Source organism: Ursus americanus, chromosome 24 (genome assembly GCF_024610735.1).
Source record: "Ursus americanus isolate L20-20 chromosome 24, mUrsAme1.1.p, whole genome shotgun sequence".
Lineage (NCBI taxonomy): Eukaryota > Metazoa > Chordata > Mammalia > Carnivora > Ursidae > Ursus > Ursus americanus.
The window spans coordinates 4,532,863-4,547,686 of NC_142150.1; the positions used below are offsets into that span (position 1 = coordinate 4,532,863).

Consider the following 14,824-nt stretch of genomic DNA (forward strand, 5'->3'; position numbering starts at 1 on the left):
TAAGCAGGAGGGTACTTTTGGGGTGATGAGAGTTTCCTAAAACCATATTGTCATAATGGTTGTACAACTCTGTAAATTTACTAAAATTATTGAATTATACACTTATAATGGGTAGATTTTACAGTATGTTATTATACCACACACACACACACACACACACACACACACACAGTTCTTTGATTGACTGGTATCAGCTAGGAGATGCTGATTTGAGGACTCTCGTGTGATTGCAGTCAGATATTGGTAAGAGCGACAGTCATCTGAAGGAATGATTGGGCTGAATTTCCAAGCTGGGATTACTCATGTGTCTGATGACTATTGACTAGTCCATCTAAATACGACCTCTCTCTGGGCTTCTTCTAACATGTTTGCTGGATTCCAGGAGAGGAGGAAGTGGAGGCTGCCAGTCAAGTTAATGGCTCAACCCAGAACAGACAAGTGTTACTTCCGCCATATTCTGTCAATCAGAGCAGTGTCACAGGCTGTCTGGATTCTAGGGGATTAGGAAATAAATGCTGTGTCTTGATGGAGGAGTGACAGGAATACATTTCAAAAGCATGCAAGGGGAGTAAGAGACAGTGTTGTGGACAACTTTGGCAAAGAAATTATTACATTTATTTCAACTGTTTTTATTACTGTTCTATATAAGATATAGTTACTAGGAGTTTGGATCATTAAAAAGTATGAAGGGGGCGCCTGGGTGGCTCAGTTGGTTAAGCGTCTGCCTTCAGCTCAGGTCATGATCTCAGGGTTCTGGGATTGAGTCCTGCATCGGGCTCCCTGCTCGGTGGGGAGACTGCTTCTCCCTCTGTGCTCTCCACCCCCCCTTCAAATAAATAAATAAAATCTTAAAAAAAAAGTATGTAATGAACCTCATATGTCATGATGGCTATTTTAGAATATTATTATAGTAGTACTGCCTTGTCTTATCAAGAGTAGTTGCATATTCTAATTTTCGTTTCTTAAATGTTTTTCATTGGGAAAGAATAATATTTTCCAAAGAATATTTCCTGACCATCATTAGTTAATGATTTTTTAATATATTCAGTGTGTTAGATTCAGATTTGACTAACATTTATTGATCATTTATTATATGTAACATCTAGTAAGATAGATGTTATTACCCGTATTTTACAGGGGAAGAAGCTTGCCATTATCAAGTACAAAAATCAGGATTTGAACCTAGTTCTTCTGAAACTCATTTCCAATATGTACTCTTAAAAACTCTTTTACCTAGGGGTGCCTGGATGGCTCAGTTGGTTAAGCATCTGACTCTTGGCTTTGGGTCAGGCTATGATCTCAGCGTCGTGAGAGGGAGCCCCACATGCTCAGCATGGAGTCTACTTGAGATTCTGACCCTCTCTTCTCCCCTCTCCCCCGTTTGTTGTGTGCCTGTGCACGCTCATTCTCTCTCAAATAAAATAAATAAATAAAATCTTTTAAAAAAACCTTTTACTTAGGAAAACCCCTAGGTATTGAAAAGTGAATGAATCATAACTTTATAACTAGATGAGTATTCATACACTTAACATACCTGTGTAATCACCCAGATCAGTAAACCAATAAAATATCACCAGCACCTCAGAATTTCTCCTCATGCCCCCTTCCAGGTGTACCCTTTAAAGATAACCTTTGTCTTGGCTTTCAGTACTCATATGTATCAGTTTTGGTCTGTCGTTGAACTTTTCACAAAGAGAATCAGTAGGTACCTTTGTGTCTGACTTCCTTCATTCAACATTATATATATATTTTGGTTTTAAGATTTTTTATTTATTTGACAGAGAGACAAAGCGAGAGAGGGAACATGAGCAGGGGGAGTGGGAGAGGAGAGTCTTCCCGCTGAGCAGGGAGCCCGATGCGGGGCTCAATCCTAGGACCCCCGGATCATGACCCGAGCCGAAGGCAGACACCTAACGACTGAGCCACCCAGGCGCCCCCCAACATTATATTTTTAAGAATCATCAGCTCTTGCACGTTGTTGCACGTGGCTGTGGTTCGTAGTGCTCGGTTGTGTGAATACACTACAGTCATTTATTCTACTGTTGGTGGGTTTCAGGGAAATTTCCTGTTCATAATATCACCAAGAGAATGAATATGATTTTTTTTTAACACGTGAATGAATGCTGTTTAGCTACCAGTGCTGCTTCCCTTTTCCATGAGATTTGGGAAAAAAGAGTATTCTTAATCACATTGGTAGAGGAATAATTCACAATAAATGATACTGTGTTTTAATTTTTAGATGTGCCTTGATCTCATTCATTTATAATTATGAATCTAGAGTTTTCATAGCCAAAACTCAAACAATTTCAAATGTTAGACATGGCATACATCAAATTACTAACAAGTTCCTATTGATAGGGACTGATTTTTCCTTTTTTTTTTTTTTTTTTTTAGGATTTTACTTATTTATTTGACAGAGAGCGCACAAGTAGGGGGAGGAGTTGGGGGGGAGCAGGCTCCCCACTGAGGAGGGGGCCCAAAGTGGGATCATGACCTGAGCCGAAGGCAGATGCTTAACCGACTAGCCCCCCAGCTGCCCCATTTGAATATTTTTTATAAGTAAGTTTCCTTATAAAATTATGCATATAGGGTAATTTTTATTCTTATTATTACTATATGTCTTTTTTGAAAGGTGATGAAGACAGCGCTGTTCCCTCAAAACCGTCATTCAACTGTACAGAAGTGCAACAAGAAGTGGAAACCGAGAACAGAGACTGCAGGAAATTATCTGTGGAAGGTGATAATCACCTAACAGAAGAGGCCCAGCATGAACAGCAGCCAAATGTAAAAGATAAACTTTCCGTATGATTATGTTAAGGTGAAATATGACATTAGTTTAGTGCTAGTTTCATTAATCTTTGCCCAGAGCAAGATTTTTAATGTAATAGTATTTTTAAATTTTTTACTAAAAAGTCATTATATCGTATTAAAGGAAACCTAAGGTTAAAAATAATTTAATTACAGTTGACCCTTGAACAAGGCTGGTATTGGGGTGCTGACCCTCCCACACATAGTCGAAAATCCCCATATAACTTTTTTTTTTTTTAAAGATTTTTACTTATTTATTTGACAGAGAGATAGCGAGAGGGGGAACACAAGCAGGAGGAGTGGGAGAGGGAGAAGCAGGCTTTCCGCTGAGCGGGGAGCCCGACACAGGGCTCGATCCCAGGACCCTGGGATCATGACCTTAGCCGAAGGCAGACACCGAACGACTGAGCCACCCAAGCGCGCCCAAAATCCCCATATAACTTTGACTCCCCCAGAACTTCATTGCTTATGACCTTCAGTTGATCCGAAGTCTTACTGATAGCATAAACACACGTGTCAGTTAACACGTATTTTGTATGTTGTATGTACTGTATACTGTATTCTTGCAATAAAATAAGTGAGAGCAAAGAATGTGGTTAAGAATCACAAGGCGGAGAACACGCAGTACCGTATGTACTACAGAGTTGCACGCGTAAGTGGACCCGCGTGGTTCAGACTCATGCTGTTCAGGGGTCATCTGTCCTTCCGACCGTCATCCCAGAGCAGCAAAGGGCATTCGTTGTAAAACGAACACGCGAACACGTTTGATTTAGTTTTATAGTAGACATATTACTTTCTGTGCTGGTATTTTCTTCATTGTACATGTTAAAGTACGAGGAGCAGGTGCATAAAGCGTTAAAAAACGGAATCTGTTTACTATAGAATAGCAGTTTTTTTGTTCTTAAGTTCCAAATTTAAGCTTTTTGGGGAAAAAAAAATCCATTCCTTTTGGGAAGTTAAACTAGTAATAAATGCCAGTATAAGGATAGGAGTCTCTTTCTATTATCCTTTGATACCTGTAACTTCTCAAATGAAAATAGTGGATTTTAGATTTGTATATAGTGTTTTAGAAATACAGTATTTTTATTTGTAAAAGTACTGTAGAGATGAATAAATCTTCTCATGCCTAGAAGAGATTCTTACATTTTCCCGAAGATAGCATTTTACAACGAGGGGAAATCGGAAGTACAGATTCAATCTGAGAATAACTTTTGTATCAAATAGTATTGACCATTTTTTCATGTTCAGTTTTAAGTGTTCCCATTTAGATGTGGATTTAATGATATATTTAAAAGGTACGGTTAAGTTGTTTGGGTTTTCTCCCCCCGTATGTACAGGTGGAACAGGGAGCTTCACTGGACCTGATTTTGATAGAAGATTATGATTCCCTGATAGAGAAGATGAGCAACTGGAATTTTCAAATATTTGAAGTTGTAGAAAAAATGGGAGAGAAATCAGGAAGGATTCTTAGCCAGGTTTGTTTAAAATCTCTACTTTTTTTTACTATAATTTTTTTTAAAAATGTGTAATATTGGTTTAGGCACAAGTTCAACATTGTTCGCTGAATTTTTTTTTTTTCACAAATGAAGTTTTCAGTAGAAAATTTGAAAAGAGAAACATATACATAAACCCATATATAAAAATAATTATATTATTGTATGTAATGTATTTCATGTAATTTTATTTGAATAAATGAAAAGTAGTTTTTTGGCCCATATTGTAGGATTTAATTTTACTACAGAATAAAGTTACTTTATATTGAACCCCAAGGTTGAAAAGGGTATGAAAGGTGAGCTGGATCTAACCACTGAAACCTATGCTTTATTTTTTTTCACCTGTCCTCCCTGTACTTTACCCAAGGCCAGATGGTTCATTTCATGCTAGGACCATGGAAAAATAGTTGCTTTTTAACCACCCAGACTCAAGGTCCCCCCTGAGGGGTTCATACAACAGCATCAGATTAACCTTCCCAAAATATCATTCTCATTCTCTTCAAAGTATCTTATTTATGAAATGTACAAACATAAGGGTAAATTACGTGGAGGGCATATAGCTTCATCTCACTGTAGTCTTGAGGGACAAAATGTAATAAATACATTGTTCTGACTTCTGTTAACACCTAGGACTAGAGTAGAATTCATGTGCCCCTTAATAAATTGTAAATAAAAAAGTTAAAGGGAGGAATGGAAAAATTAAAAAACTGGGATATGCTATGGTAATCTTTCTTTGGTTTTCAAGGGTTTTAGGGTGATGTCTTCCTTTTTAATGTTTTGAAAAGAATTTCTCATAGAGAAATTTTTAATAAATTATTAACTTAAAGACACATACATGGGAACATTCCCAAATGCAAATCACAAAAACATATTCTACTCAACTACAAGTAGAAATTCTGATTTTTAAAGTGTATTTTATTTTAATTGACATTTAGGTTATGTATACCTTATTTCAAGACACTGGCCTGTTGGAAATATTTAAAATCCCCACTCTGCAGTTCATGAACTATTTTCGTGCATTGGAAAATGGCTATCGAGACATTCCTTGTAAGTATCAGCAGATCTTATTACTTAAGTTCAGTTAATACTGGTTTTGAAACTAGTATGTTTCCCTTCAGATCTAAACACTTTTTAAATTACATGTTTGGAAAAATTTTAAATAGGGATTTTAAAAAGTAATCTATATCCTGCTACCTAGAGTTAACAGACTATTAACATTTTGGTATATTTCCTTATTTATGTTTCATAAAGTGAATCATAATACAGACATATATTTATAATGTGCTCTTTCCCTTAATTGTTATATGGTGTACAATTTATCTTTTAAAATGTTTAGTAATTAAGTCAAGAGCGTCAGAAAATTCTTGACTTCAAAATATTTAAAAATTATCCATAGAATTTCTGTTTTTAACTGTATCCTGACTTACGGAAGTAAGTAAAATATAATTTGAATTTCATATTAGGAAATGATACAGATTTCTTTATACATGTATATATTCTACAGTTTCCTTTCATATGGACACATTTTGGGAAATCACTTGTATAAACACAGAGCAAGTTATTCTTAAATTGGTATAACTCATAAATAATAATACTTAATGTGAGTTATATGTACTATAATTTCCACTTATAAAATATGCTTTTAAAAATGACTGTATTTTATAAATAGAATAAAGTGATAGTTTATTTTTTTTTTAAGATTTATTTATTTATTTGAGAGAGAAATGAGCATGAGCAGAAGGAAGAGGGAGAGGCAGAAGCAGGCTCCCTGCAGGGAGCCCAACTCAGGGCTGGATCCCAGAACCTCGAGATCATGACCTGAGCTGAAGGCAGACACTTAACAGACTGAGCCACCCGCGTGACCCTAAAGTGATACTTTAAAATGGACTTCAAAGGAAGGGGAGTGGGGGGAAAAAAGAGGCAATAAAGTCTTCACTATCAGCTCCAAATAGGGTGTTAAGAAAAGAGCCTCTGGATCTAACTCTTCTAAACTTTCGTGTCCAAATTTATAAATGGAAATTAAAATAGTCCCTACTCCATAGGTAGTGATAAGACAAGCCATGGAAAGCACATATCAGAATTCCTGGCACATAATACATGGTCAGTAAAAGGTGTTGACTGCATGAATAATTAAGCTCCTTGCAGACTGACATCATGTCGCGTCGATAGCCTGAATACTTCGTATTGTGTCATCGGCTGATTCTGCCTGGTACTCATTAGATGTGTGTAGAAGTGTTGAACTTTTATTGAATATCAGCTGTGACTATCATCGTTAGATCCATGAAGATTAAATCATTTAATGTTTGTTGGAAAGTTTATGTTATCTACCTTTCACAGGTGGGAAGTAAAAGCTCAGAAGAATCTTTCCCAAGATCCTAAAACTTCTGTAGGTCTTGCCTTTTCACATAGTGATGTTTCAGTAAACTCATGTTTTCTTGATTACGTACTATGTCTCAGACACTGTTCTGGATGTTTTCCTATGCCATTTTAACATTTCATCCCTATAGCGGGCCTGAGAGAGAGTTATGTCTCATCGCTTTTTTTTGTTTTTTGGGGTTTTTTGGTGCATGTGTTTTTTTGTGGGGGGGGAGGGGAGTTCAAATATCCAGAATTTGTAAGTGTTGCCTGTGTGCAAACATGGGTCTCCATAATCCAGACGCTATTTAGGTAGTATTTTTAAAGCTACAAAATTAGGGGCGCCTCGGTGGCTCAGTCAGTTAAGCGTCTGCCTTCAGCTCAGATCATGATCCCAGGGTCCTGGGATCGAGCCCCATGTCAGGCTCCCTGCTCAGCGGGGAGCCTGCTTCTCCCTCTCCCACTCCCCCTGCTTGTGTTCCCTCTCTCGCTGTCTCTCTCTCTCTCTCTGTGTCAAATAAATAAACAAAATCTTACAAAAATAAAAAATAAAAAAATAAAGCTAAAAAATAGCAACCATCAATAAATTTTTCAATGCCTTTCAATTAGCCCTTGTTACTTGCCTTTTCTTTGACTGTCTTACTATGTTTTCATTGTATATATGAAAGGTTTTTTTTTTTTAAAACATTTTATTTATTTATTTGACAGAGAGACAGCTAGAGAAGGAACAGTTAAACAGGGGCAGAGGGAGAGGGAGAAGCAGACTCTCTGCTGAGCAGGGAGCCAGACATGGGGCTCAATTCCAGAACCCTGGGATCATGACCTGAGCCGAAGGCAAATGCTTAACGACTGAGCCACCCAGGCACCCCTATATGAAAGTTTTTAGAGGAGAACTTTTTAACACATTAAGAGACTTTAAAAAAATAAGATGAAACAAGGGTTCCTGGCTGGCCCGGTCACTAGAACATACAGCTCTTGATCTCAGGGTCATGAGTTCAAGCCCCGCATTGGGCATTGAGCCTACATAAAAAAAAATAAGATGAAACCAAAATATAATTGTGGGAAGTTACTCCAAGCCATACATTTTGCTTATGAGGATATAGGATAGTAGAAAATTCTTGTACTTTAAAAAATGTCCTATGTTAAACATAACATTTTGTAAAACATTTTGGTGACTTTAGATCACAATCGCATACACGCCACGGATGTCCTACATGCAGTTTGGTATCTGACGACGCGGCCAGTTCCTGGTCTACAGCAGATCCACGGTGACCGTGCAGCAGGAAGCGAAGCAGGTACCTCCGTCTACGAGTCTTCCTTTTAATTATTTGTCTAGAAGTAATAAATCACGCTATCTCATTTCATTACCTCTGTTCTCTTAAAAATTTCACTCAGTGACCTTTGGTACATGTAAACGACTATATAAATTTTGGTGCATAATAATGGCATGCAAGTTAGGAGAACTACGACTCGCCTTAAGAGCTAGGTTGAGACGTGGTACTGTTGGACCTACCATGTTTCTTTTCTGTGTCCCATCCTGCTGCTTGCTATCCAGAATGGCAAGAGAATCTTTTCTTTGCTCTTTTCTTTCAATTCTTGGTTTTCTGTTTTAGGGGTATCATGTAAATTTAACTATATAACCTTCACAGTGAAAGCGGCCATACTTAAAAGCGTCATGTAAGCATTTAAACGATGACATTAAAAACCTTTCATTACATTTATGTTTTGCTCCCAAAGCCTGGTTAATTGTGTTCCTCATCATAAATACAATTATTTATACAAATGTAATGAATTTGCATAACATGGTTCTCTTCCTCTAGTTTGTCAAAGAGGGGAGAACTACTCCAGTGAGGTACACACACACACACACACACACACACACACACACACACCAGGACAGACTCTGCTTAGTTACAGATGCCTGAGAAATACGATTGTGCTAACCCGGGCGAACGTCATAGGCTCAGCTATTGCTTTATTGCTTTACAGTCTTCGGTCATTGAGTCCAAAGTACTGCCATTACATTTTCTGCCATTCCATGTTTACTCTTTCTTAGTCTCCTCGTTCCTTCCCTTAGTTCTGTGCTCCCATCAGGTCACTTGTTTGTAGATGTATTTATTTTCTTAGAAGAATATCTTCATATTTTAGCACATTTGACGATAGTGATTGATTTTGTCCGATCCTTATTATCGAGAGGAAATGAGGTTCCTGCTGTACATGGGAGGATGTATGTCAGTAACCCAGGGGATTTTTTGGCCTTTTTGGTACTCCCATGGCCAGTGACAAAAGGTAATGGAAAACTACAGTGATGCAGTATCATCAGAATCACAATAGTGCAGAAAATAGAGGTCATTCCACCAGGCAAAGTACCATGATCAGCAGAGATGCTGGCTGAGGACAAAGGGAACACGGAGTTGTTGATGGAATAAGAAGATGATACATCTGAAGTACAGCTATGTGACTGGCCTCAGAAGTGAAATCTATAATAGCTATATGTATTTTCCTCATTGATACTTATTTTATGTAGTAAGCAAAATTTTTTTCCCTCTTTCTCATTCTCCTACCACCCACCCAAATGTTGGTGGACTTTTGGGTTCTTTCTACTCTGGGGCTGTTGTGAATAATGCTGCTCTAAGTGTCCTTGTACTAGTTTTTGTGCGGATGTGTTTTCATTTCCTTTGGGCGTATACCCGGCTGTGGAATTTCTGGGTCATAAGATGAGTCTGTGCCTAACATTTTGAGGATCCGCCAAAGTGTTTTCCCAGGTGGCTGCACTATTTTATTTTCTCACCAACGATGTATGAAGGATCCAATTTTTTGCCACTTCTTGTTATTATCTTTTTGATAGCCGTTCTAGTGGCTGTGAAGGGGTATTTCGTTGTGGTTTTGATTTGCGTTTACCTAATGGCTAATAATGTCGAATGCCTTGCCATTTGTCTGTCTTCTCTGAAGAAATGTCTATTCATGTCTTTTGTCCATTTTTAAATTTGGTCATTTGTCTTTTTATTATTGAGCGGTAGGAGTTCTTTGTATATTTTAGACATAAGTCCCTTATCAGATTTATGATTTGCAGCTATTTTCTCTCATTCTGTATGTTGTCTTTTTGCTTTCTTGATGGTGTCTATTGAAGTACAAATCTTTTAATTTTGTTGAAGTCTAATTTATCTTTTTCTTTTGTTGCTCATGCTTTTGGTACCTATTAAATGTTTGGCTAACCCAAGGGTTTTGCCTAACCCACGATCATGATGATTTACTCGTATGTTTTCTTCTAAGAGTTTCATAGTTATAGGAAGTTTAGGTCTGTGACCCATTGGAACTAATTTGGGGAATAAAGGAAGAGGTCTTTCTTTTGCACCTGAATATCCAGTTGTTCCGGAACCATTTGTTGAAAAGAGTTGTCTATATGTACTCCACATAGTCGGCTCTTAAATGTCACTAAATCAGTTTCTACCTTGTAAGATGTGAGCATTAAATGAAACAACACGTATGAAAGAGCCTAACATCATGCAGGGCCATAGATGGCTCTCAGCATGGTCTTAGCACTCTTGTACGAAATCAGTTGGCCATAAATATGAGGGTTTATTTCTGGACTCTCAGTTTTATTCCATTGATTTTTATGTCTGTCCTCATACCAGTGCACTATCTTCATTACTAATGCTTTGTTAGTAAGCTTTGAAATTGGTAAATTTAAGTCCTCCAACTTTGTTTTTTTTCAAGATTGTTTTGGCTGTTCTGGGTCTCGTATTTCCATATGGATTTAAGTCCAGCTTGTGAATTTCTACCAAAAAAAAAAAAAGAAACAAACAAACAAACAAACTAGGATTTTGATAGGGATTGTGTGAAATCTGTAGGTCATTTTGCGGGAGTACTGCTATTTTAACCATATTAAGTCTTCTGGTCCATGAACATGAGTATTTTTTTTCACTTATTTAAGTCTTCTCTAAGTTCTTTCAACAATATTTTTTAGTTCGCAGAATACTGGTTTTGTACATCTGTTAAGTTTGTTCCTAAGTATTTTATTCTTTTTGATGCTGGTGTAAATGGGATCGGGGTTGTTTTTTTTTTTTTTTTGGCTCTTTTTTTTTTTTTTTTAATATTTTATTTATTTATTTGACAGGACAGAGACAGCCAGCGAGAGAGGGAACACAAGCAGGGGGAGTGGGAGAGGAAGAAGCAGGCTCCCAGCGGAGGAGCCTGATGTGGGGCTCGATCCCAGGACTCTGGGATCACACCCTGAGCCGAAGGCAGACGCTTAACCACTGTGCCACCCAGGCGCCCCTTGGCTCATTTTTTGATTATTCATTGCTGTCGTATATATAAATCATCGGTTTTTTGTATATTGATCTTTTATCCTGCCATCTTGATGACCACCTTTATTCTAATAGTTTTTTTAGTGGACTTCTTAGGATTTTTCTATATACAGGAGCATGTCATCTGTAAGTAGAGATAGTTTTACCTCTTTATTGTGTGTTGGTTTTAGCCTGTCAATAACCAGTGTTGTGGCTGGACCAGTTCTTGTGATTATTATAATTGCAAGATGCCCTCTAGAAATAACCATCAAGAAACTTAAAAAAAAAAAAAAGGTTTATTACTTATAGGAATTGAAAATTACCAGCATAGCTGGGACCCCAGAGCCAAGGTCACAGGGGGAGAGAGAGAGAGCACGCGCGAGCGTCCATGCGAGCAGACATACCTGAGGCTCTGTTTTCTGTCGGGGTCAAGAGTGGGGGTTTCACTGGCTCACTGTTTATTGGTGAATTTAAAGCATAAGAGGAATTTTTTTTTTTTTTTTTTTAAGATTTTATTTGACAGAGAGAGACACAGCGAGAGAGAGAACACAAACGGGGAATGGGAGAGGGAGAAGCAGGCTCCCCGCCGAGCAGGGAGCCTGATGCAGGGCTCCATCCCAGGACTCTGGGATCATGACCTGAGCTGAAGGCTGATGCCTAACTGTCTGAGCCACCCAGGCGCCCCTAAAGCATAAGAGGAATTTAAAGCATGGGTACAGGAAAAACCAGCAGCCCAAATGGTCAGTTATATTGAAATCAACCAAGATTTCTAAAACAGAAGCGGCCTGGCTCTTTGTCTAGATAGGTGGCTGGCAGGGTGTTTCTTTGCCATCGGCATCTTTAAAATGGATGCCGGGGAGTTTAAAGCTTAAATCAAGCACTTATGTTACAAAAGCGGGGGGCTGTCAGGGTTTAGACTCTGCTTTTCTCTTCCAGTCTGGATGCCTTTTACTGAGGCCTCCTTTTAAATTAATCAGCCAATTAAAAGAATCACCATTTTCTGAAAGAAAGTAAACAAATGGGATCTGTGATAGTTATGTTAAACTGTCCTTGCCAGCTATTTTATTTTTCATACTATTAATTTCATGTTAAACAAAACAAAAAATAAAACTGAATGTATTAGGATCCTAATATGTCAGTTTTAAGTAATTGAGTTTAAAAGGATGTCTTTTGCCATTTTTTTATATTTTATATGTATATTTATAATTCTAGGGAAATCCAGAATGCATATAACATAGGGAAAATTCAAATTACTAGAAATTTGAATGTTAAATATATCTTTATCCATACATTTAACTGTCTTGCTTTTATTTTTTATAATTATTTTTTAAAAGTTCTAGTGTGGCTGATTCTAAAACTCAATTTAATTAAAAACTATAAACAACATAAAAATAATGGGGTATCTTTATAATTGTCACTAGTGTGTATTAAAGCCTTTAGGTTAAAAAATTCATGTGATGGCAAATATTGAGTGAAATAAATTATGATGAAGATCATTTTGGACTTTGACAAGCCAGGACATTATTCCTCGTTTCCTCCTGGGGAAGTCAGTCAGTGAAACTTTGTATCTCTCTAATATCTTTGTGGTTTTATTTGCTGTCTACTCTAAATATGGTTTATTTTTTCCTTCTTGTACTTTGAGATCATTTCAGCAAAAATAATAGAATGACCGTCTAAATAGATAAAGCCACTAAAATACAAAAGAAAATGAAATCACTGGCAAGATATTAAGACACAGAAAGCACAGTGTTGATAGTGAAAATACTGTCTAACTAGAGGATAAAAAGAGAATTGTTTTAAATGAGACATTTCTCAGTTTCCTGCATCTTTTCATTTTCCATAGTTTTTCCTGCCATTGTCTTTTAAGGGGCTTCAAGGAAAGAAAAAGGGAAGGGGAGGAGTTGTAGTCAGGGCTACAAATGAAATGTAATCTCCTGGTAAGGTTGGAAAAGCACCGATGTTGGGAAGCTTAGTTTGTTAATACATTAGATTCCTAAATCTCCCTACAGTTTTCATGAAATTTTATTCTCTAGATTGCTTTTTCCTGTTACTTCCTATGCCCTGGCCATTTATCTGTGTCCTTAAATAATAAATGTTAAGAAAACCAGAGGTTTTTAAAGATTATTAGCCCAAGTAAGAAGGCATCATAAAAACCTCATAATGCTTATAAAGTAGGTGACTTCCGCGTCATGTGTAACCTTGTTCCTCTCTAGTAGCATGGAAGCTGGAAAGAAGAGACTGTTTAAGTCCTTGTATATAAATAGAGTTTATTTCTTTTTTTTTTTTTTTAAGATTTTATTTATTTATTCGACAGAGATAGAGACAGCCAGCGAGAGAGGGAACACAGGCAGGGGGAGTGGGAGAGGAAGAAGCAGGCTCATAGCGGAGGAGCCTGATGTGGGGCTCGATCCCATAACGCCGGGATCACGCCCTGAGCCGAAGGCAGACGCTTAACTGCTGTGCCACCCAGGCGCTCCAAATAGAGTTTATTTCTTAGCTTAGTCAACAAGTAAGATAAATAATCATATCACCTATGGGGGAATCCCGTCCCTAGTCTCATTTTGTGAGGAAGTTACGTGTAATGCTGGTTTATTTTGCTTGTCCCTCAGACGCTGATGGTAGAATGAACCCCGGGCCAATTGCTTACCTCTCTTCGAGAAGCTGCTCGATTCCAGATGCCAGCTATGGTTGCCTGTCGTCCAACATTCCCGCGCTGGAACTGATGGCTCTCTATGTGGCAGCTGCCATGCATGATTACGATCACCCAGGGCGGACAAACGCGTTTCTGGTGGCTACAAATGCCCCGCAGGTAGGAAACACCTTCTCGGAAAGTTTCAAGCGTGATTCTGAAATTTTACAACCGGGGCGCCTGGGTGGCTCAGTCGTTAAGCGTCTGCCTTTGGCTCAGGTGTGATCCCGGAGTTCTGGGATCGAGCCCCACATTGGGCTCTTCCACTGGGAGCCTGCTTCTTCCTTTCCAACTCCCCCTGCTTGTGTTCCCTCTCTCGCTGGCTGTCTCTCTCTCTGTCAAATAAATAAATAAAATCTTTAAAAAAAAAAAAAAATTTTACAACCGCATAGGATATCCTTTTGTAACGCATCCTCCAGTGGAATCAGATAGCCCTTCCATCTGCATTGTAATTACTTGGATTTTGACATGTGGCCTGGACATGAGATGTGCAAAAGAATGAAGGAAAAGTTACCTTCCTCCACTTACAAATAAATAAAATGGTCATGAAAGAGTAATTCACTGTTTTATGAAATTCGGGAATCCTTGCCGCCAATATTTTTTGCCTTTGATCGAATTGATAAGACCGACTGGATGTCAGCCTGATTCTTCCTTCTTCCTTTCTACGGCTAAAAGCATAATGATGAACGGTCATTTTCGTTGATGTCCTCCTTTTCCCTAAAGACTCCGATTCTAAAGCTCTTAATGCTGCATGTATTGGTGTATGTAAACATTTCTTCTAGTACCACCTTATTTTTGTATCCAGTACAGCTGGTAAGGTGCAAGATTACTTTATGGTCCAAATTTGCGTAAGAGGTGAGAGTTACCACAAATGGATACTGTCATTGCAGTAGCTTTAGACATTAGGTCTTGGAACTAAATCCTTGGTTTTAAGTGGTTGTGGGTGTTTGTTTAAGCTGGTGGTTCCTGAAATGTCCTCTTTGGAACCGTGTGCCTTACAAAGAACGAGAAGTCAGTGACTGCTTGCTGAGTTCATCTTACGTCTTCACCGCTCCGTGTATAAACTTCACTTCTCAAATTTTTTTTTTCATCTTCTGTAGTCATCCTGTGTTGCTCTCCCCACTTCTCTTTCCCACACTCTCACTATGGAAAAGAGAAGAGCCCGGTTCTCGAGTCAGAACAAGACTAGG

The 14,824-nt window shown here is 38.1% G+C and overlaps 1 protein-coding gene across 3 annotated transcripts in view; it reads left to right on the top strand.

Annotated features, from left to right (window-relative positions):
• Nucleotides 1-14,824, top strand: part of PDE3B (phosphodiesterase 3B) — a 171,245-nt gene that overhangs the window by 140,346 nt on the left and 16,075 nt on the right. For all 3 annotated transcript variants that reach the window (XM_045796544.2, XM_045796546.2, XM_045796547.2), the window contains exons 8-12: nucleotides 2,633-2,784; nucleotides 4,146-4,283; nucleotides 5,237-5,348; nucleotides 7,838-7,951; nucleotides 13,555-13,754. In XM_045796544.2, the coding sequence (XP_045652500.2) occupies nucleotides 2,633-2,784; nucleotides 4,146-4,283; nucleotides 5,237-5,348; nucleotides 7,838-7,951; nucleotides 13,555-13,754 (716 nt within the window). The remainder of the gene's footprint in view (nucleotides 1-2,632; nucleotides 2,785-4,145; nucleotides 4,284-5,236; nucleotides 5,349-7,837; nucleotides 7,952-13,554; nucleotides 13,755-14,824) is intronic.